At 49.0% G+C, this 21,832-nt stretch overlaps 2 protein-coding genes across 2 annotated transcripts in view; both read right to left on the reverse strand.

Annotated features, from left to right (window-relative positions):
* Positions 1-6,218: 6,218 nt before the first annotated feature.
* On the reverse strand, positions 6,219-7,882 carry DLX1 (distal-less homeobox 1; the record flags this gene model as incomplete). Its single annotated transcript, XM_082285372.1, has 3 exons — positions 7,546-7,882; positions 6,838-7,037; positions 6,219-6,473 (listed from the first exon to the last, which is right to left on the reverse strand). Exons 1-3 carry the CDS (start codon positions 7,856-7,858, stop codon positions 6,219-6,221), a joined length of 768 nt encoding a protein of 255 aa, XP_082141498.1. The 5' UTR covers positions 7,859-7,882.
* Positions 7,883-11,586: 3,704 nt separating this feature from the next.
* Positions 11,587-21,832, reverse strand: part of METAP1D (methionyl aminopeptidase type 1D, mitochondrial) — a 45,068-nt gene continuing 34,822 nt past the window's right edge. The window contains exons 7-10 of the mRNA XM_082284761.1: positions 13,766-13,863; positions 13,079-13,126; positions 12,119-12,197; positions 11,587-11,982 (exon numbers count right to left, since the gene is read on the reverse strand). Coding sequence (XP_082140887.1) covers positions 11,904-11,982; positions 12,119-12,197; positions 13,079-13,126; positions 13,766-13,863 — 304 coding nt within the window. The 3' untranslated portion in view covers positions 11,587-11,903. The remainder of the gene's footprint in view (positions 11,983-12,118; positions 12,198-13,078; positions 13,127-13,765; positions 13,864-21,832) is intronic.

Genomic DNA, 21,832 nt, shown 5'->3' on the forward strand with positions numbered 1-21,832 from the left:
GGGGGACGAAACTTCGCCGCTGGCGGGCGGCGAAGCGCCGGCGCGGCGAGCACGGAGCGGGGCGGCACAACTGGCGAGCAGCACCGTGGAGCCCCGCGCCCCAGTAGTCTGACAGTAGCTGTGTTCCCGGCAGCGCGGTGTTTCTGCGGACTACGACCGGGAGGGGTGGGGGGGGTGGGGGAAGAAGTGGGATACACCCCTTTGGCAGGTGACAAATTTTGCTAAATCGGTCGTCCGGGATGCACGAGGAAGCCGTGGGCGCGGGCCATGGCCAGGAAGTCGACTATTCCCATTCCCGTTCCCTCTCCGTCCCCCCGCCCCATCGTTTTCACAGACGTTTCTCGCAGTTAAATAAAGTTTCCCCCCAAACATCTGCGCCCCGCTCCCTCCTGCTCAGCGTCTCCAGTCCGATGCAGCACTACAGTGCGGAATGTTGCTCGGCTCCGTGGGGTCGGGCAGGATGCCGACAGCGGCATGGGGTCCCTGGGACGGAGACCTGCCCAGCGGGGGAACGCTATCAGCGGTCGGGAAGCAGAGCACACCACACCCAGGACGGGAGCCTTCGCCCTTTCTTTCTGTTATTTAGTTATTTAGATTTTATTATGTATTTATTACTATTTATTTCCTGTCTGCTAGTAGCAGTCCCCTCTGGGCTGTCCGCACTTGGTGTGTGCGATGGGGTTGTTCGTCCTTCAGCATCCCGGTATCTCCCAGAGCCCTTTCAGGCTCCGTATTTCGCCCGCTGCGCGCATCCCAGATGCGGCTCACACCGTGCTGGGGTCGGCGACGGCAAGCGGACGCAGGGGCGCGTTACAGCAGCTCCCGCGCGCACCGCAGATGCACACGTATAGATATGCGTGTGTTTGTAACCTGTTCTCTTCTGCTCTTTTCCTGTCCGATAGGACGGGGCAGACACCGCTGAGAACCATGATTTCCCTCACAAGTTACACGGGGATTGGCCGCCCGGAGCCGGCCGAAGTCGAGGGGAGCAGAATAACAGGGGGCGAGAGATGCCCTGGCCTCCCCAGGACTCCGGGAAGGGTTCGGGGGGGGGGGGAAGGGGGAAGGGAAGGAAGCCTGGGGGAGGGGTGGGACAATTCCACCCCACGTCCCAGTGCCGAGGTTCCCCCTTCCGGCCCGGTCCCGGCTCCGGGGTGGGGGGGCGGCTGAGCTGGGCCGGTCCCGGGGGGGGGCCGGGATAAGTGAGGGCTCCGCGGCCAGCCCGGTCCGAGAGGGCGGCACGGCAGCCGCCCGGCCGAGGGGCACCCTCTGGTCCCCCGGAGCACGGGCGGGGCCGGCCGGGCTTATACCGTGGGGAGGCAATTTACTCATTTGCCCGGTGAAAAGAGAAAGCACGAGAAATTCAATTAAAGCGGCTCTGGCAAAAGGAGTTATTTGAGGCATGAATGTCTCCCCTAAAGCTGCAGCAATCATGTGGCATTAGACACTTCCGGAATCCTATAGCCAACTTGAAAAATCCCAGACCCCTTTTTTCCCTAATTTTTGCTCTGATCTGTAATTTTATCCACATTTGCACTAGTTTGAGCATTCTGGCTCTCCCATCTGAAAGCCTGCAATTACTATATAATTCTTCGCAATTTCACATGTCCTAATATGGACTGTAATTTTTGCGCAAGACAATTTCCTGCTATTTCAAGCATCAACATTGTCAAAGTTGTATGTACATAATAAATGGGAATATCAATGCATAGTTTTTAGCATAACATCTTGACTCCTCGATAATTATATCCGTTCGGAGCCTACGCAGAATTAGCCTGAATTGCATGGTAACTGCTGCTGCTTTAAAATTTTTAAAAATTACTCATAATTTTCCCAAAGATTACCAAGATCTCGAGTGCACAATGTCATCAGCGTAATGAAGAGTAAACATTTATGCTAATAATCTGCAATTTTTTTCATCAGCTATAAAGACAGAGGCTATATAGCAGAAAATTTCAGTCATATTCTGCAAGAGCAGAGCTGCAAAAAGGCTGCTGCGCTCAGAGGCATGTGCATCTCTGGGGGATCTCAATCCACATTTGCACTCTCAGGATATTATTATTGTGCTCGGCTTCTTTTTTTTTTTTTTTTTTCGCATTCTTTCTCCCTCCCCGATCCTCTCCCTCTCTCTCACACTCTCTCGTTCTTCTAACTTTCGTAGCAAAAAGCCGCGTTCGGTCCTTTGGTTTGTTGTAAAGCAAAGACTTGTGCCCAGAGCCTCAGGGACTGAGGCGGAAGGTAAGGGTGGCGACACAGGCTCCTTTCTCGTGGGGGTAGGTGAGTTTATGGGGCGCGACGTGGACGGATACCCCGCGCGGGCCGGGAGAGGGGGGAAATACCGGCGGCGGCTCCGCCGGCCCAGTCTCCCGGCAAAACTTCCCACCGGCGGCACCGGGGCGAGGAAGGCAGTGGGACGGCGGGCCGGGCGGCGGGGATGCCGCGCACAGCCGAGCCGCGCCGCGCTGGGGCATCCCGCGGGCAGAGCCGCGCCGAGCCGAAGAGCCCGGCGCGGGCAGAGCGGCGCGGGTGCGGAGCGGGGGCACTCGCCACCCGGGACTGCCCAGCTGCCGGGGGCTGCCGGCGCCGGGTGAGCTCGTTTTCGGCGGTGGTTTCGTGGTGTGCGTTTGTCGGTTCCTTGCGAAGGGGAGCGTTACTGCCCGGTCCCGAGCCGGGAGGCGGAGGGGACATGGCACTTTTTCACTGGCATGAGAGCGGCGGTGGCGGCAGGAGCGGGATAGGAGGGCGGCGGCGGGGAGAGCGGAGCAGGCGGCGGCGGGGATTTCTTATCCCCCTCTGTTAAACGAAAGGAGCAAATTCCGAATGCAAACGGGCTTGGGGTCTGATATTTGATTTTTTTTCCAGTTTCAGGGGCCTCTCTGTGCTCTGCAATTAGATTGACACATGTACAACATCCCCAGCTATTCAAGGGGGTTCGCAGGGACACTCCAAGGGGATTTTTTTCCCTTTTTCTTTTTGGGTGGAAGATATTAAAGAGGTATCTGTTGTTTGGCAATTTTGCTAAGTCTGTCTTCATTACTTCAACATTGTGCATTTGCTAATTTGGAAGCCCCTTCCTATTGACAGCTCTGCTCCATACACCTGCAAGCAATTTGCAGAGCTCCAATATAGGAGAATTGCAGAGATGGCAGCTCGCACCTATTTTATTTTTTTTTTCTTCGCTTTTCTCAATGCACAGCAAATTTGGCTTTCAGTGCGTTATCTCTTTTGTTAATGCAAAAAGATTCCCTGGGCGAAAAAATTGCTCATAATTACCAGAGAGATGGGGAAACTGCATTAGAATAAATAAACCTGAAATTACTGTAATTATGTTGTGTTTGATGGGCTCGGCTTGTAATCAAGAAGAGAATACAGTGAAATGATGCTGACCCTCTTGGGTTTGCAGCTGTACGCGCACTTTGGGGTCTTTTTTTGCAGAAAAGAGTCATTTTGATCATCATTAAGCTGTGTGTAACCTATTTCAGAAGTGTTTGAAAATGAGGGGCACTTTTTTTTTTCCCCCAACAAGGAAAAATATATCCCAAAATTACATTTTGCCATTTACAGGCTCATCCATAAGGTTGTATTTGCCGGGTGACAATTGGTAAAGGTATAATATTCGAAATCAGGACTTAATCATTGTAATGAGGTATTGTTTCAATATAAGCACCTTTGGATTATTCATAGTTTAATTAATATCCTCATTATGAAAATCTTCGAATCAGATATTTGATGAACTACTTGTCAGCAACAAGGCAGAATTAATTAGGCCTGTATTGAGATTAACATTTTCAAATGTACAATTATAATAGCCTCTAACTCAAGACCGCCTCGCTGAGAGAAAACTTATAATTTCTCTATTTGAACTGTTTAGCAAGACGTTATTGAATTAGAAGCTAATATATCTTTAAAGCCCTCCGAGCTGCCTGACCACCCCGCTCCTGTCCGGTCAAAGGTGTTTGGTCTCCGGCAGAGCCGCCCGGGAGTTGTGCGGGTCCTGGGGCGCTGCGGCGCCGCGGAGCTCTCCGGCTCCTCTCGGGACTTCGGGCCGCTCAGGACCGGACTCGGGCCGTGGCACTGCGGGAAATGCAGACCTGCGGAGCGTTTTCCGTGTCGGATACAGCACCCCTGCGGGCCGCTGCGCCGCGTGTGCGCGCTAGGGCGGAATGTTGCGCTGCCGCGCATCGGCTGCACACCGGCCCCGTGCACTGGGGAGTGGTGCGTATCTCGGGGTGAGCGAGCATGGTCCCCGCGGGGCTGCACAGATCCCCCGCGGAACCTGCGCGCAGAGATGCGCACGGCCAGCCGGCCGAGCCCAGCCTCTCCCGGCTCCCTCAGCTCTGTAGAGCTTTACCCACTCCAGCAATAGCCACGGGTTGTGCCCGGCGCTGCGCCACGCCGGGGAGCGGGCACGGCTCAGTCCGGGGCTGGGATGACGGCGGCGGCACAGGCACAGCTTTGCCTCCCGCGGCTCGGCTGTCGGGACGGCGGCCGCGGCTGTCCCGGCCTGCCCACATCCCCTTCCCGTCCCAGCAGCTGTGCCCGGTTCCCCCCCGGCCCCGAGCGACCTCTCCACCGAGGGTCCCGCGGCCCGTCGCGGCGGCTGCTGCCGCCTAACTGGGACCGGCCGGGCGCACGGGGGACCGGCCGCCCTACCCGGAGCGCGTCGCTCCTCTCACTCCGTCTCGCCTCCCGGTTACGGCTACAGCCGTCCCACCGCGGAGCGCGGAGCCTGACCCAGACCCCGCTCCTGGCCGCGCTACGAGACAGGGAGCATGCATGTCTCTTTTTCCAAACCATAATTTTACTGTCTCAAAGAAACTTTATAACTTATGTACAAAGATTTGTGTGGGTTTTTTCCATTTCCTCCCCCAGATACAAAGCAATAAGTTAACATTCTCAATATAAAACTAAACTTTGACATATAGAACACTAAACACAGTCGAGCTCAGTTTATCACATTTTTCGAATTTCACAAGTAAAATGTCAAGATCTCAGTACACAAAGCATCATGTTTTACAGCCACACGAAACAGAACGGAAATAATAATAATAATAATAATAATAATAATAATAATTAAAAAAGGCTAAATTTGTGCAACATGTTTACAGAACAATAATAATAATAATTAAGAATAAAATATGTACAGCGAGTAGCTCCTGCACGTCGGTTTGTGCATTTCGACTTCGGGCCGGCTTTGCGCGGGGAGGCCGCGTCGGGACTGCGCGGGTGTGCCAGCCCGTCCGCCCTCCCGGCGGGTCCCCCCCACCGCCCTCCGGGCTCTTGTTCCGTCCTCTGCGCTTTGCTTCACCTCAGCAAAGCGCTGGCAGCTGCTGCGATTCCACTTCAGAGTACCAAACAATGTGCATTTATTTCCTTTGTTAAATACGCGAGAAATGCAAATCATTCGGACCAAAACTCTCCACACCAGCGAAGTATAAAAGTTATTGTAAAAGTTAAAATCGCATCCTTCCCTCGTGGTGATTTATTCGGGGAGAAGCGGGGGGGGGGGGGGGGACGGGACGACGGACCGTCTGTGGTTTTGTTTGAACTGTGCGTCCAAGCAGTACACTCAGCAAGCTGAGTTTGTTTTTAGCACTCTCATAGTGGTAATTTGAATCAATAAATAAAGCCCCTGTCTTCCCCTTTTAACAACAACAAAAAATATACAGATGGATACTGAAAGGTACAGAAAACGTCGCGGGAAAGAAGCTCTGGTAAATTGTACAGCTTCCTTCCCTCTTGCAATTGAAGAGACCGTCAGATCGGGGTAGTAAATAAATGACCTACATTTCAACAGACACAGACAGACAGACAGGACAGAGGAGAGGGCTTCCCCGCCCCCCAGACATCTTTTTCTGATTGTCCCACAAAGCCGCGGCCGGCGCTCGCTCTGCTCCCAGGCTGTTGTGCGGTGCTCGGGGCCGCTCCGTCAGCTGTCAGCGGTGGGAACCGGCCCGCATCACATCTGTGCTCTCCTGCACCGAGCTACCGTGCAGCGTCCTAATGGCTGGATGGGCAAGAGACCTCCTGTTTGTTTGTTTGCTTGGGCTTCTTTTGTGTTTTTTTTTTTTTAAAACTCTTTCTCTCTCTCTTCCCCCCTCTTTTTTTTTTTTTCCTTTCCTTTTATTTGACTTAATTTCTTTTTTTTTTTCCCCCGTAATAATTTTAATTCTTTTTGGGACCGGTAGTGCTTGCGTTAGGGGAAAACGTACATATAATCACATCAGTTGCGGCTGCTGCATAGCTTCTTGGTGGGCCGAAGGATACCACGACGTGTAGCTGGGGATGTAGGTGCCCGGGGTCCCCGACGAGGCCTTACCGGAGGAGGAGGTGGTATTCCACACTGGAGGCACGGGTGGCGAGCTGCCCGAGAGAGCCCTGCCGTTGGTCAAGGCGCTGCTCTCCAGGGCGGCCCCTCCTTGCTTCATCAGCTTCTTGAATTTGGAGCGCTTGTTCTGAAACCAAATCTTCACCTGCAAAGGGGAACGGGGCAGGGCTCAGCATCCCTTAGTACGGTCCGACATCCCCCCATCCCTCTCCCAGGGCACGAAGGTCCCCCGCACCCGGCGGCCTCCCAGCTTCTCTCCCTTATCCCCCCCGCGATTTCTGTGTTATTTTGTGATGCCAAGCCACCCATCAGGAAATCCCTGGGCCCACTCCAGCGGGTTCTGCGGGGGCTTCCACAGCACCGGGAGTGCCCCGCGGGCAGGACGAGTGTCATCCCGAGCCCCGTTGCCCGCGGCTGTGACCCCTGTGCATTACGCGTGTAGTCTCCCACGCCGACGGTGGGGACACGGAGGGGACATGGGAGAGTGGCCGGCTCAGTTGGAGCTGTACCTGGGTCTGGGTGAGTCCCAGAGATGCTGCGAGCTCGGCTCTTTCGGGGAGAGCCAGGTACTGAGTCTGCTGGAACCTCCTGTTCAAAGCCTGGAGCTGCAAACTGGAGTAAATAGTCCTGGGTTTGCGGATTTTTTTTCCTTTCCCATTAAATCGAACTTCCCCTCCTTCTACCACAGTGCTTTTCTCCGATTCGGCCCCTACAAACAAACGATGCAGAATAAATAATAATAATAGCAGCAATAGCAATAATAGCTGTAACAGTAATAGCAGCAGCAGCAGTAGTAACAATAACAACAGCAACATCAACAATAACAATAATGAGAAGGAAGAAAAGTGAAGCTCGAGTAACGCTAACAAAGGCTCCGGGCGATTATGGCAGCCCAGGCTTCTTCCCAGAGAAAGTTTGCTATTTTTACAGGCTGCAGTTTAGGTTTAATTACCCTTAATTGCATACATTGTTTATAGCGCTACGCAATAAATAATTACGAAGACTAATACGTGCACATCTGGGTTGGTTTCTTTTCCAGCCAAGCATTGTGTGCTCTGTGTATTGGTCCTCTGTGATCCTCAGCCTCTCTTGACTAATATTTTGTAATTTAATTTAATTTTTTACCCCCATAGATTTTTTTTTTAATACAACACCCTCCCTCCCGCCTTGCCTTCCCTCCTCCCCTCCCCCCCCCCCCCAAAGCCGAGTGCACCTACCTGTCTCCTCTAACCGGGTCTGAGTCAGGCTGGAGCTGTTGGGGTAGGACTGCACTGAACTGATGTAGGGGTTGGTCGAGTGGCTGCTGACCGAGTTCACATAGGGGTAGCCCAGCGGTCGGGAGAAGGACGAAGCTGTGCTGTACGAGCTGTCAGGCTGAGAGTGGCCCGCGGAGTGTAAACAGTGCATGGAATAGTGTCCGTGGGACATGGGAGAAGGAGACATTTGCTGGCTGGGCGGCCCAAACTCCATAAAGACAGCCTTCCCTGAGACGGGGCTATTTAGACTCTCTGGCATAGTAGTCATGGTCATTTCTTGTCGCTTGGTCTGTGTGTGTGTTCTCTCTTCAGCTTGCCTTTTTGGGGTCTGTTGTGTTTCTCAGGACAGGAAAGAACCCAATTTAAGCGAAACAGGGTTTTTCACTTTCCATTCATAAGAAAATGGAGTTTGTCTCTTTGAAAAGTCTAAGCATGATGCTGTAGATCTACACAAACTCGCCTAAAAGCTTTGACTCAGCCAAGTCTATGAATATTCATGAGACGGCGGAGCTGATTGGTCCGCCGTCTTGCATAATCGCTTTGGATTGGTCCGAGGCGCTCGGGGCTCGCCCGGACCCCGGTGAGCGCGGAGAGCCGGGTCGGCAGCGCCGCGCCTGCCCGAGCGCCGGCGGCGGCCGCACGCCCGCCCGCCCGCTCCCGGCCGGGCACGCCAAGGAGCCGCCCGGAACCCGCTCCCATCGCGGGCCGCCCGCTCCCGCCGCCGGCCACCGAGGGCTCCGAGCCGGAGCTCGGCGGAAGGCAGCGCAACCTCCTCCGCCCTTCTCCGCCCCTCGCCGCGCAGGCGGCGCGGAGGGGACAGCAGCCGCGCTCCGCCGGCGTCGGTGGGCTGCAGGCGTTCTTGCAGCTGCCCGCCCCGCTCCGGCAGACGGCGGCGGGACCCGCGGACAAAGCGAGCGGCCCCCGCCTGCCCGGCCGCGCTCACCCGCGGGCGCGCAGGGGTTCTCAGCTCCGGCCCGCGGGTCCCAGCGCCGCCCGCACCTCCAGATCGCGCTGCCCGGCTATTGCCGTTATTGTTTTAAAGGGAGGAAAGCAATCCAACCAAACAAAATCGCCCTGAAAGGTCCCAACGGCGCATTTGAGCTTAAAATGAAAACTTCCGCGTGCGTGAGCGGTAAATGAGGTGGGACTTAGGAGATCCTCCCCAGAAAGCCCACGATGAATCCCAAATTACTTTGCTAGATAATTAGAAAGTGTTGATAATTATTTCTTTCATAATTCTGCGGTATGACTGTAACAGGAAAATGATCTTGTGAAAGTTCACACGTGCAGATGTATTAGTTACTGATTCATTTGATTAAATGCTAGTCTCAAGTGCTCTGATCCACAGCTGAAGGCGGCCCCATTAGCATAACACTGATGTTTAATTTTCATACGCATAATTAGCCATATATTTAACACTAATAGCAACATGCAGCCTTCCAGCATTAAACAGCCTGGGATTTGATCTGGCCTGGGCTGAACTTTCCCGGTTACACCTAGGCTGTCTAGGGTGCGCAGTTATCACGGTACTACATCTGTGTAATCAAGCACATTTTGGCAAAGGGAGAACACCAATAAAAGTGAACATTCAAAACAAATCGCAGCGTTGATGTCGTTAGAGGTATTAGCGCCGGCAGTGGGGCTGGGGCACCCCCGGCAGAGCCCGCACGGTGCTCAGGCTCCTTCGGGCAGCGACCGCCCTTGAAGCAGCCGGCCCCTGACTGTGCAAAGCTGGCACAACCGAGCCCCTCTGGTCCGGGTCTTTTTTTTTTTTCCCCCCTCTTTCATTAGTGGCTCTGTCGGTTTTAATTGCTCGTTTCCTAACGCCTCTTTTGCTTCCTTTTCCCCTCTTTTTTCTTTCTTTTTTTTCTTCTCAGTGTTTTGGGGGTTTTTTGCTTTGCTCGCAATGTGCAAAGTTCATTCTCACAAACTCTCCGAGGCTTGGCGCGGAAGGGGCAGTGGCGGTGTTTCCGCACGCACGCGGTCTCCCCCGGCAGCCAGCTCTGCTCTCCTAGCCATGGAAGTGACCATCCAAGGAGGGTCAGCGAGCTTGACCGGGTAGGGAACAGGGCGCCCCGGCAGCTCCGGCACCTTTGCCGGCCCCAGCCTGACAGCTGCAGAGAGGGGAGGCCGCTCCCCGTCCGCCGGGGCTGCCGTCTTCTCCGATCGGCCGGACACAGGCAGTCCCGGGGCGAACCACAGTCCCTCCAACCCCGCCAAAACCCCGCGGACCGGTCGGTGAGGCTCTGCTCGCACCCGTCCTCCGGAGCAGGGCCACCGCCCCTCCGTGCCTTGCTGGCCCCATCAGCGCGGCTTCGGCGGGCGCGGAGGGGCCGCGGCCACGGGACGTCGTGACCACGCGGGAGCGACTGCCACGTCGGGGCTTTCATCAGGCTGGCCCAGCAAGACCTTCTGCATGACGGGCTTGTGCGAGGCGCTGGCTGCCCCGAACAGCCGAGACATCTCTTCAGTCTCGTTCGTAATTAGGATTACAAAGATGCACTATCAATGCCTCCGTCTGGCCGCCAGCGCTCCGCAGCGGCCGGTAAAACACGCAGTCCCACCAGAGTTACCGGCGGGATTTCGGAACGCAGCGATTACCAGGAGCTGCCGGCAGTCCCCCTGCGACGGGCTGCGGGGGGTTCCCTGCTCACGGCTGCTCCGTTCCCGCCTCATCCCACGCCGCGGTAAGAGCGGGACAGGAAGCAGAGGGGCAGACGATGGTGAGAAACTTGACACCTGCGGTGCCATTCAGGGTCTCCCGGCGTGGCCAAAATCCACGGGAGGCACCTCTGGTGTGCCTCCGGGACGTGCGGGACACCCAGCTGCCCCCAGTACCCTGGGCAGGTACTGGGGGCAGCGCGGCGGGGCGATGGAATGTAATGGAACAAAATACATGCCCCTCCAGGCAATGCCGACTGTCCTTCGCACTGTTTAATCTCTGCGCATTTGTAAACTTGGCTGCACCGTTTGTTTTGCAGGTTTTATGGCCTTCCAAGCTCCTCTCGGGGAGGATGAAGCTGAGTGGCTGCCCCGCGGTGTTAGCCGTATCCAGGGAGGGGGATCCCTGCTTTTTGAAAAGATGCTGTTAGAAACTATTAGAGCTGAGAGCTCACTGTACTTGAGTGAAAGCAAACAGCAGAGTAAAGCTGTAAGAAAGCAGCTTACTTTTGTCCAGGTCTACTGAGGGAGCCAGTACTGAGCCACTCTGGTTGCCTGAACCAGATTCAGGATTGCGTTGCCCTCAGCACGCAACCCCATCTGCCTGAAATGAGGGACAAGTAATTTGTACCAAACTGCACCGCTGTTGCCATGGGCCTGGGGAACTTCTGGAAGTCCTTTAATTATCTCCAAGGCTACCCCACGTTTCACAGGACCAGGTCCTGCTCTGGTGGCCTCCAAATACCAATGCCAGACCTGTTTGGCTCGACAGGGTGGTCGGCAACTGGCTAAATTGCAAATCAACCCCGGCACCCCTGACAGGCCAGGGACAGGACTGCAGAGAGCACAGGGCTGAGTGAGACCCGGAGCTCATGAGGTCCTTTGGTTCCAAACTCCGTGCAGGAGTCGGGGCTCATCCCCTGGACTGCAAACTTCTCTGCCTCCATATAATGCTTAAACTCTGGCAGAGTGCCTCTCCCTTAACTAACATGGGCACCACAGAGCAGTGATTACCCCAAACCGGCTAATTCTTCAAGCAGGGCAATTATTGATCCCCGGAGAGGCATGCTTTGCATCTCATTTTTAATCACTTTTTGTGCTGTGTAAAAAGAGGCAAGAAGGGGGGGATTGCTGCTGGGAATGATGCTGGGAAGAGTCTGCTGCCTCTGCCTGACACTCTCGGGAAACTTTTTTCCATCCTAGTAGGAGTTACAATCTGGGAAACAGCACTGTGTTAATCGCAATGAAGACAAATTGACTCCATACCTCAGCTATAAAGGGAAAATGCTATGTTTCTCTGTCCTCTCAGCTGCTTAAAGACGTATCATCTGATATCTATTTGTCCCACATAGGATTTGGAAGAGAGAGGAGCCGCTTTCTGTCCCTAACCCCAAATAACCCAAACCCTTTGCCACTTGCAGACTCTCCTTGGCTGCTTCAAGGGTCACAAAAAAGCTAAGGACTTTTATTAAATACTCACCAGGTAACACAGAGAAAGAACTATGTCCAGAGCCAACCCCTTAAATTGCTTTTTCTGTCCCCTGGATTGACTTATGCAGCACCCATTCCCCATAGAAATTACAGAAACCTCTTCTCTGTCCCGAGTGAAACTTGAAATCCCAGAAGTACAGCAAGTCCCTCCACTCCTTGCTCCATCTTTAGGCTTCCTCCATCAGTTTAGTGAGGATTTCTGCTCCCTCTGAGGTAATCACAATGGTATGTTCAAATTGTGCCGATCTGAAATTCACATTTAGCAGTTATTAGGGGGCAAACATATCCACCATCCCTGAAAACTCTTTTTTTTGGGTTTTTTTTGGGCTGTCAGTGATGAGTTCCATGTCTTAAGAAATACCAAAAAAACAAAATCAGGCACCTTTTATTGTCTACAGAAATTGCAGTCCATTTATCCTCCAGAATCTTAAACTTGGGGGATCCTTCCATTATTATTGGCTCTGCAGCAAGAAAAACAAAATATATTCTAAAGTTAGTCGCACTCCTGTGTGGATTGTGAAACAACCAAGAAAGGGAGGATGTCCCAGCAGGTAGCTCCCCTTCCACACAGGTCCCATCTCCCTGGGCTGGCACTCTCTTGCCACATTAAAATGTGAACTAAAAAGGAAGACAAAATAGCAAGGTAGGAAGTTGCCCATTCCTCTTTTGTAAAAGCAGGGAATTTTAATCAAGCTTTAATTAAGACCCCGTGGATAATAACCAAAGCACCAACCACATTTATAAACAACAGATAGTTTTAAATATTTGAATTTTTAAAACAGGCTTAAAATGTTCATTAAATCAGCAAAACAACAATTTTCTTATTTCCCTCTAATTGCCACGCCATTTAGCCACACAGTGAGAAAGAGGGCTTTCCCCCCAGCAGTCCTCCACGACTGGAAGTGAGCACGATCAGTCTGCGGGGCGAGGCTCCGGCTGTTACCGCCGCCGCAGTCCCCAAACCCAACAGCAGCTCTGGCAGGCAGCGAATGACTAAGTGCCACCAGGCTGCTCGGCTTCGGGGACTCGATCGCATCCTTCTCACCCTCCTCAAATCAAGTGTGCTGGCAGAGTCTCTGCCTTGCCAAAAATATGAGTCAGATACTAGTAAAATTTATAATTAACATTTCATTCTTTCAATCTTGTAATTTGAAAATTATTTCACCCAAATTGTTTCTGATGCATTTTTAAAATGATATTTTAATCTGTTCCCTAAGAGGTCAACCTCACCGACGTCCCCCTGTCTGCACGGCTATTTCTATATCCCAATAAAGAAATGTTACAGATCTGGGCTGCTCCTTGTGTGCTTTTTAACAGAAAACCATAGCAGAGAGTTACAAACCTATTGTGAACGCCATTCCCTCTTCCATTAACAAATCACTGTCATTGGCTACAAAAGAAAAAAAAAAAAAACACGCGTTTATGCATCTGTGGTCCTTTTTTTTTTTTTTTTTAAGAGAACGCAACCAGCCCTTTGTTTAAACCCGTTTTTAGTTCGCAGGTACTGTGCACCCGAGCCCTGTTACGAGCCGGAGCACCCGCCGAAAGCGATCCCAGCCCGGCCGCAGCGAGACCACCCCGACGGCGGCTCCGTCCAGGCGGGGGGATTTATGTTTCAGCAGAGATCTTTCTTTGCCCCGTGACAAACTTTGCCGGTTCGGGCGCGGGCGGGATGCGGAGGCGCGGGACACGGCGGCTGCCGCCCGGAGCGGGCGGAGGAGGCGGTCCGCGGCGCTCAGCGGCCCCGACAACTCCGTTACCGAGCGACTTGTCCTCAAAAACACCCGCGCGACTCTCAGAAAACGAGGCCGGGGATGCCCTCCAGCTTCCCAGCGATTCAATCCCCCCACCAGCAATCCCCCGCCCCGCCGGACCGGCAGCGTGCCTGGGGGTGAGGGTGTGTGTGTGGGGGGGCTCTGCTCTCTTTACCGCCCTCCCTCTCCCCCTCCCCGGAGCCCTCTCATCGCCCGGGCGGAGCGGAGCGGAGCGGCGCGGGGGAAGACGGGCGCGGCCGGCGGGGGCCACTTACCATGGTGCCACACCTCGGGGTGCCCGTGAAAGTACGACCCGATGCCGTGGCCGACGAAGAAGGGGCAGACCTGGAAGCCACCTTGCCACGCCACGGAGCTGCGGGGGCAAAGAGGATCTGTCAGGGTGCGTGTCCCGACACCACCCCCGCTACACGGCCCCAGCCCCTGCTACCGCGTTGCTACCGACACTGGGTCACCACTTTGCGACAGTTCCGAAACAGTCATTGAAGCGAGCATGGGTGAGCATTGTTAGGTTTCAGAGTTAACATGCCTGCCAGTAGAGGCTGGTAGCTCCCGTGCCAGCCCTGCTGGCTAAGTAAAACGGCAGTGCGTTGTCTCCCTGCTTGATGGAGGGCAACCTTTTCCACAAGCACACTGGGAGCTCATTTTAAGATGGCACAGCTAAAGTTGCCAAGTTGGGCAGCCAAGGCCCCAGCACACCATCAAACTGCAGCCTCTACTGAGTTCTTTGCAAGTGCAGAGCCTGTGCTGGGCTGCATACCCAGGGGCCTGCACTGGGTTTCCTGCAGGAGAAGAGGCTCCTGCTGCCAACAAGGAGAGTTAAGACCCCTACTACTTCACTTTCATAATACTTCAAACATTTAGTATAAAAATGAATTGAAAGTCCAGCAACTACGTTCATGCTAAATAACAATATATTTCTAATGAGCCTATCGACACAGAGGCAAAACCAAATCATAACAATTACAGTGTTTCAGTTCTGCCTGCGAGATCTGCCCTACCTTTCACAGCCTGCCTCAGGGAGAAGCATCTCAGAATTGCCTGCAGGACCATGGCTCGGCACTGATCCCTATCCATGCTAGGAAAACAAATTCCTATTCCAGTTCCCCAAAACTGGAGGACCTGGAGATCCATGGGGTATCCTCTGTCTGCTGGCCCACCCCATGTCTGCAGGCTTCACTTTCAGGCTCTCCCTATACTCAAACAGTGGCGGAGGCAGTAGTGGACAGAGTGATTTGAGGCAGCTCAGCCAGGAGGCCTACCCATATCCAAACCAGAAGAGTGCAGAGATTCAGGAAGATCTGGAGATAGATTAGAAGTGACAAGAAAGTTACCCTTACCCCTGCATATCATCCCCACTCTATTTCTAAAATCAAACAGGAGCAAGACAGGAAGGCATTTAGCCTGAAGATATTTTGCCGGTAACATTAAAAGCTTCATTTGCTTATTTTGAATGAAGGTAGGCACTGAAGAACTTCAGGTTTTTCTGTATTTACATCTTAGAAAATGCTCTCTCACAGTTTCACTACAGGTGGAAAACAGAAAAAGTTAAGAAACTCAACTAAAGGTAATGCTGTTGCAGAAATTAAAGCCTGTTAAACCCCATGGGCTAGCTTTTATTCAGGTGCAAAGTGGCCTCAGCTGGCTGTACAAAGTAATCCCCTTTGCACACCAGGCTCCACAGACTCTGCAGTGCTGGCTCCAGTGCCCATGGGTCATCGTCCCAGAATTTAATGCCACTCAATTGAGGGACATGCTGCTCCACCACAGTGAAATGGCAATGAGAGAGAAGAGTTGGTTAATAAGGCTGCAGTGTTCAGACCTTAGAGCATGTTTTAACAGGATTTGTATATTACCTTTTACCTACCCATTGCTCATAACATTTCTTCATTAATTTTGGAGAAGAATGGAAATTTCAGGTTTAGCTACCCCCAAACTCCAAAGTACTGGCAAAAACGATTACCGATAAAGCTAGAAATTGGAGCTTCATTTGTTTGCACTCAAAGTCTGGGCTTTATAAATCATTTATATATACATAATCTTTATACATCAATTATTTTGAAAAAAATCATGAAGGATTATGCAATGAGAAGTCCTACTAGAAATAGAAAATACTTTCTCCCCTGCCTTTCTATCAGGTCCCCCATATCTGGATCAGAGACTGGGCCTGCTTATGATGCTATGATGCTGCTGAAGGCCAAGCAAGAAGTTCGGGGATGGCGATGAGTTAGAAAGCCAGATTCCTCAGAAACATACACAAAATCCAAGATCTCCAGTGACCAAGCCCAGAGCAATGCAGATGATGATTCCCATACGAGTGAAGTGATTCTCTGAAGAGAGATTGGGAGAAGCCATCAATGCAACATGTGATAAGGTTTTTTTTCATCTTCTTCTGCCAGTCTTTTTGTAAAATCATAAACAATCACACTAACTGTTCAGCTTTGCTGATGTCCTAAGATGGCACCCCTGACCACTGACAGAGCATGGCCATTTTTTGTATTACTACAGGATTTTTTCTTCCAGAAAAATCCATGTTCTGTAGCAAGACAAATAGTTTTTCTCTGTGCAGCTATTCTTCTGAGCACCATGGCTACATCCTTTCCAGTGAGCAGGGGAAGCTCCATCCTCAGCATTCAGCTACTGCCAAGGAGGGTGGCAGTAGCAGCAGGAGCTGCATGTTGGGCACCAGGCGCGCAAGCACCAGGGCACGCAGAAGGCAGTGTTACAACAGTATCCTGTCCTCCTGCAGTCAAAGAAATGGTTCATATGCATTTCAATGGTGAATTCTACCACTTTCTTGCCAAACAGCTTGAAAACAACTCTCTTTGCATCAGTACTACAGTGGTTACTGTCTGTGATCAAAATAGGGGATCCTGGAGGAGATCCTGGAGCTCACAGGGCTTTGACATCTACACTGACAGACACCGTGCCCCTCCTTCTTCCATCTTGTCTACATACACAGCCTTGGTATTCTTTACGTAAAATGTAACATGGTCAACAGACCTGAAGTGACACACAGAAGAACTGTGGAGAAAATAAGCTGCAGGTATGAAACTCAGCCGCTCTCAATCTGGTTTCAGTATTTGCATGTGTTTCAGAAGGTCTTATGAGGCATTTCTATCCACAACTACTAGCTTTACTCTGGAGTATTTAATAAATCCTAGTGAACTCTTACATCCTTGTGGAGTTACAGTAGAACACCCAATTTTCATAAAAAACCAAAGGTGCTAATCCTAGCTACAACTTGCAAAGGTAATCCTGTAAATGTACATGTTGGCTGTAACTTTGAAACAGCTCTGAAAAGGGTGAATTGAACTATTGGTCTTGGTTAGCCTCTCCAGTCTCCAGGATTCCCAGGCTGTGGAATCTGATTAAAAAATCAAGATGCCAGGGAGTGGAGCATTTTTGCACACATTTACCATTTGTTGCTGACAACAGCTCAACATTTTGGTCTCACTGTCTCACTGCCCAGCTCAGGACCTGTCAGCTTTCCCACAAGACAACCTTACAAGACTGCAGCCCCAGCTTCATCAGATGCTTCTTGCAGACAGGCAGCATAAGCTTAGACAGCTGGAGGAGCCCTGACTGCAAGTGGTAAAGCAGTGAAGACAGGAGGCAGAGGTTGGCATGGCTGAGCTGGGCCGCCCAGAATCTGCTGTGGGAAAGGATGTACCAGTCTGCCAGTTCCCCTTGTCCATGGGGCACAGCCCAGCAAATGATTTCCAGAGCAAACGCTGGGGCAGCAGAGGCACACCTCACAAGACAGCATCAAGAGAAAAAAAAAAAAGGGTTCTTCAGAATAATCATTGTTAGAAATACCCATTGACAAAATTTATCATCACACATAGTAATCTTTGTTGCATATTTGGGCAGAGGCGAATTGGGCAGGATTAAAAGCATAATTATTTAGTGAGCCCAGTACTTGATTTTATTTTTTGCTGCCATGTGTTCCGTCCCAGCGGCTGCAGTGTCAAGAGCAGCCGCAGTGCTGCTTTGCTTTTGCTGATGGCAAAGCCAGGCCGAGTGTCTGGCATTGGGACGGATCAGCAGTGATGCAGCTGGTAAAGGAACATCACTGAGGGCCAAGCTATCCTCCTGAAGCCATTCAGAGCCTGTCATATGGTGGTATCATGCTTCAGAGAGTGGAGACAGGAGAGATGGGTGTCAGTTGCCATCTGAGCATCCTCTTCTCATGTTGCCAGACAACAGCTAATTCTCTGAAAGGAGGGATAAGTGTGGAGACATGCACTGCTGTCCTGACAGCAGCCTAACAGGGAAATTGCCACAAAGCAGGAACAGGCAGGACTGACTCTCCAGAAAGCTCTCCCTGATACTCAAGCTTTCCCTGAAAGGAGCTCTTGGGTGATAAATCCCTCCTGTTAAGAAGCTGAAAAGCAGGTTGAAAAAATTTCGTTAGGGGGCTGTCCTGTGCAGATACCCTCTAGGAGCATCTAGAGCAGCATTTTCTTTTCTTTTTACCAGATTTTGTCACTTTTTCCTCAAGGTAGGTCTGGTCTAATACTCTTAGCACTCGCTGAAGAAAAAAAAGTGAAACAATCCCATTTTCAGGATTGATAGCAACTACTTCTCTGAGCTCTGTGGTGGCACAAGGGAAGAAAGAATTTAACTGATTCAACAAGATGGCATAGACTGCTCTGCTACCAAGGATGAGCATCCTGGTGAACTGATTCTCAACCAGGGATGCTTCTCCCACAGTGCCAGCTTCTCTTACCAGGGATGAAACTTTATCAAAAACAGTCCTGCAGAGCAGCAGGACGTGAATGGCTGAAGCTGTTAAACAAATCTGTCTTAACACTTCTTGGCAGTGAACATACTTGAGAAACACTGAAAGTGATAACAGCCCCACAATAATTTATGTAGGGAGTTTCTGTATTTCTTTTTTTTTTTTTAATTAAATTAGAAGTAATCATGTATGTCTTAGATATATTATTAGCAAAATGGCCACTGAATGGCATACTTGTTTTTTGTTGGGTTTTTTTATTTAAGTATTGAAACCAGCATCAGCCTAAACTATACTTATCTGTGATAAAAATATCTACTTTGAATAGCACCATAGTATTTAATTTGAGAAATTACAAAATTCTACAGGGAAAATATTCAAGTGTTTTTTTATGAAATAGTAATCCTAGACTGAGGGAATGCACAAGTTCAGGGATTCCCTATAATGACAATAAATGTTGAGGTATAATTAGTAATATTTTTGAAAGCCAACAATTGTTTTTTGAAAGAAAGGTACGTTTTAGTTTCAAACTGGAACACAAATTACTGTATTTTTCTTACAATAGTGCTGAACTTTTATTTGAGGTTCTCTGTTTCTGAAAGCAGACATGATGGATTGAAATAAAAGATAATTTATTGCAATGCTTACTTTCAAGTGCAGAGAGAAGCAGTGTAATTGTAATTTACAGTAGCTGTCAAGGAAAATCTATCACAGATGACATTAAAATGACTTATTTTGCCTGAGCCACTTATTGTTTAAATGTGCATAATCTGATAGAAACAGATTTTTTTAAAAAAATCTGCTTTATATTGTTCTAAATTAATATCAAAACATATACTTATGAGTTAAACATTTTAAACCATTTATTAATACTTTCATCGCTACGATTTTTTTTTGTAGGAGTTGAAATTTGGTTTATTTAACAACATCACATTTAAGTTTTTTAGCTCTCTACACTCACAACATGTTCATGCACCTAGACTCACTGTCTAAAAAGCAGATTCCAAACTAGATTTATTTTTGTCTGAAAATGTCAGAAATGGTAGAAGAAAATGAACCATAGGGCCAAATTCCATTTACACTGCAACTGACCAATAGTTTTGATGTGCCTTTCAATAGAAAGGGGTTAGCAAAGACCCAAATTTTCCTAAGGAAGGTAACTCCCGAATCCATGCAATCTTTTATTTGCAACTTGTAGCTGATGGGAGAATGAACTGCTGTCAATGAAATACTCAGTGTCAGCCATTGAGCTTCCATAACAAAGACTATGTTAGAATATTGACTGCAAACTTACCCCAAGATATAATTTTTCTGAAACCTACTGTAGAAAGGAAATATTCTGATTATTTGTGCCTAAGATACATTCTGCATATGACTTGAGCACCTTTATAAAAAAGCTGATGAAAGAAACCTGGACACATTTCCATTCTGATGGACCTAAATGTTTTCAGCTTGTAGGTGCTTGTTCTCAGGCATTTATGATATCTAACTCTTGTGAAACTTCAGATTTTGATGTATATATGTATGTATTACATGTCTGTCTGCAAGCAAATGTCAAATGACAAATAACCTGAAACACAGCTTCACCAAGCCATGGTGATCTTTCAGCAGAGGCAGTGTTAAAGTAGTTCTAAACAAATCAGCACATTTAAATTGTCAACACGATAAAATCTTGAGAAATAAAGTTAACGACCTGCTATTTCATATGCAGTTTTGAACAGCTACTAGCTTCAATTAATCTGCTTTGCAAAGGGGACACTGACTATATATTTACATTTTGCAAGTAAACTGACCTCTGTACCAACACAGCAAAAATCCAATGTCACATTCAACTCTGTTCTTTTTCTTCTTCTTCCTTTTTTTTTTTTTTAAAAACAGCTAGGATTAATGTAGTGAATCTGTAATGAAATGCATTATCCTGCATGGAGATTTATCAGATTTTCCAACTGAATGCCATGCTTTGCTAGCACTAGCTGGAGTTCACCTGCATGTTGGTGTGGCGTGTGGCTCTTTTTTGTAAAGAGTTAAGTTGAACACAAAAAAAGGGAACAAAGGTCAGCACCCAGCCGCCACTTGAATGTGAGATTTTTCTTTTTATTCCCCTTGATGTATACTAGGCTCTGTGTTATTAGTCTTAATGATGGAAAATTGTAGTGTTGATACAAATCTTTTTTTCAAAGTAGTAGGCGGGAGCTCCATTTGTTAGTAAGTTTTTTTGTGACTAAAAGCCATGGACAGTACATTTATGTAGCAGTAAAAGGCCTAGATGCTCTTTCCATAGCAGAGCTAATTATTCCTACTGTGACCTTACTGATCTACCCTGTTCCTAGTACATCTCATCTGCACGCCTGTTCCTCTGTGTAGATGGTGTCAGAGAATATGAAAAACCCTATAATGAAACCATTTTCATGATGGAGAAAGGCTACTGGAGTTGCACTTGCTACAAAGAGGCTCAATTATATGAGTAATTGTGATAATTTTCTACATTCATAGCCTTCAATGGGGAAAAAAGAATGAGAGCCACAAAAGAAAATTACTTTAACAAGAAAGTACAGAGAGTAAAAATGGAAGAAGAGACAAAAAGGGGGAAAAAATAACCAGAAAAAAAAGTTTAAAAAATAGATCTGGAGGGAGGAATAGCAAGACAGGGAGAACAACAGAAATGCTCAAAAAGCCTATGTGCAGCTGTGTTGCACAATTAAATTGAATTTTTTTTCTGCAGTTGATGAATGTGACTACTGCAAATGTGCCTCTGTAGTTAGCTATCATTTGTTGTTCCGTGACAGGAAAAGGATAATTACCTCTCAGAGAGAATCAAAGGCTGACATGCCCTTTAGACACAGCCATGAATGCAGAGCTCGATAGAATGCTTGAATAAGAATCCAGTGTTCTGTGCCCCCTTCTACTCAAGAATAAATTTTGTTAAAATGCAAGAGCACCACCAGTAAATTTGTTGAACCCTAGGTGTTCAAAAATATGAGGTGCATCTATCGACTCATCCCATTTGCAAAAATAAAACTACATTTTGAATTCACTTCTATTATATTCATGGACAGTAAGATAGTGAGATATGCATTAAATTTCTTTTCCCAGTAGGGGTCTGATTCAACATTTCCTATGAAAGAACAGAAAGACACTATCCTTTTTCTCCAGGCTAGTTAGCCTATAATTTAAAACTGTCAAAAACACAATTTTATACAAAGTCTTCAATAAAAGCTTCTCAGATATAACCCAGAGACGTTTTACTAAAGTTTGATTCAGACTCTGTTACAATATTTTTAAAGCTATAAATATATCAAACTGATATTTTGCCATTCTCTTTTTTTCTTAAAGTATTTGAAGATTTACAAAGAAAAAAAAAGCAGCATCCTTTCAAGGTGACTAAGCCTTGCAGCTTTTAAGTAATCAGAATGAATTCAATAGCTTGTTGGGACCATTAGCAGTCCGAAGAAGTATTGCTTAATGAAATGTATATGATATATGTCCGTTTCTTCTTTTTGGCAAACATTTTAAAATAATCCATAGGTACCCTCAAAAGACTAAGATGCATTTTTATTTAAAGCCATCAGCAGAAGAAGAGTCA

This window comes from Coloeus monedula (assembly GCF_965178545.1).
Source record: "Coloeus monedula genome assembly, chromosome: 7".
Taxonomy (NCBI): domain Eukaryota; kingdom Metazoa; phylum Chordata; class Aves; order Passeriformes; family Corvidae; genus Coloeus; species Coloeus monedula.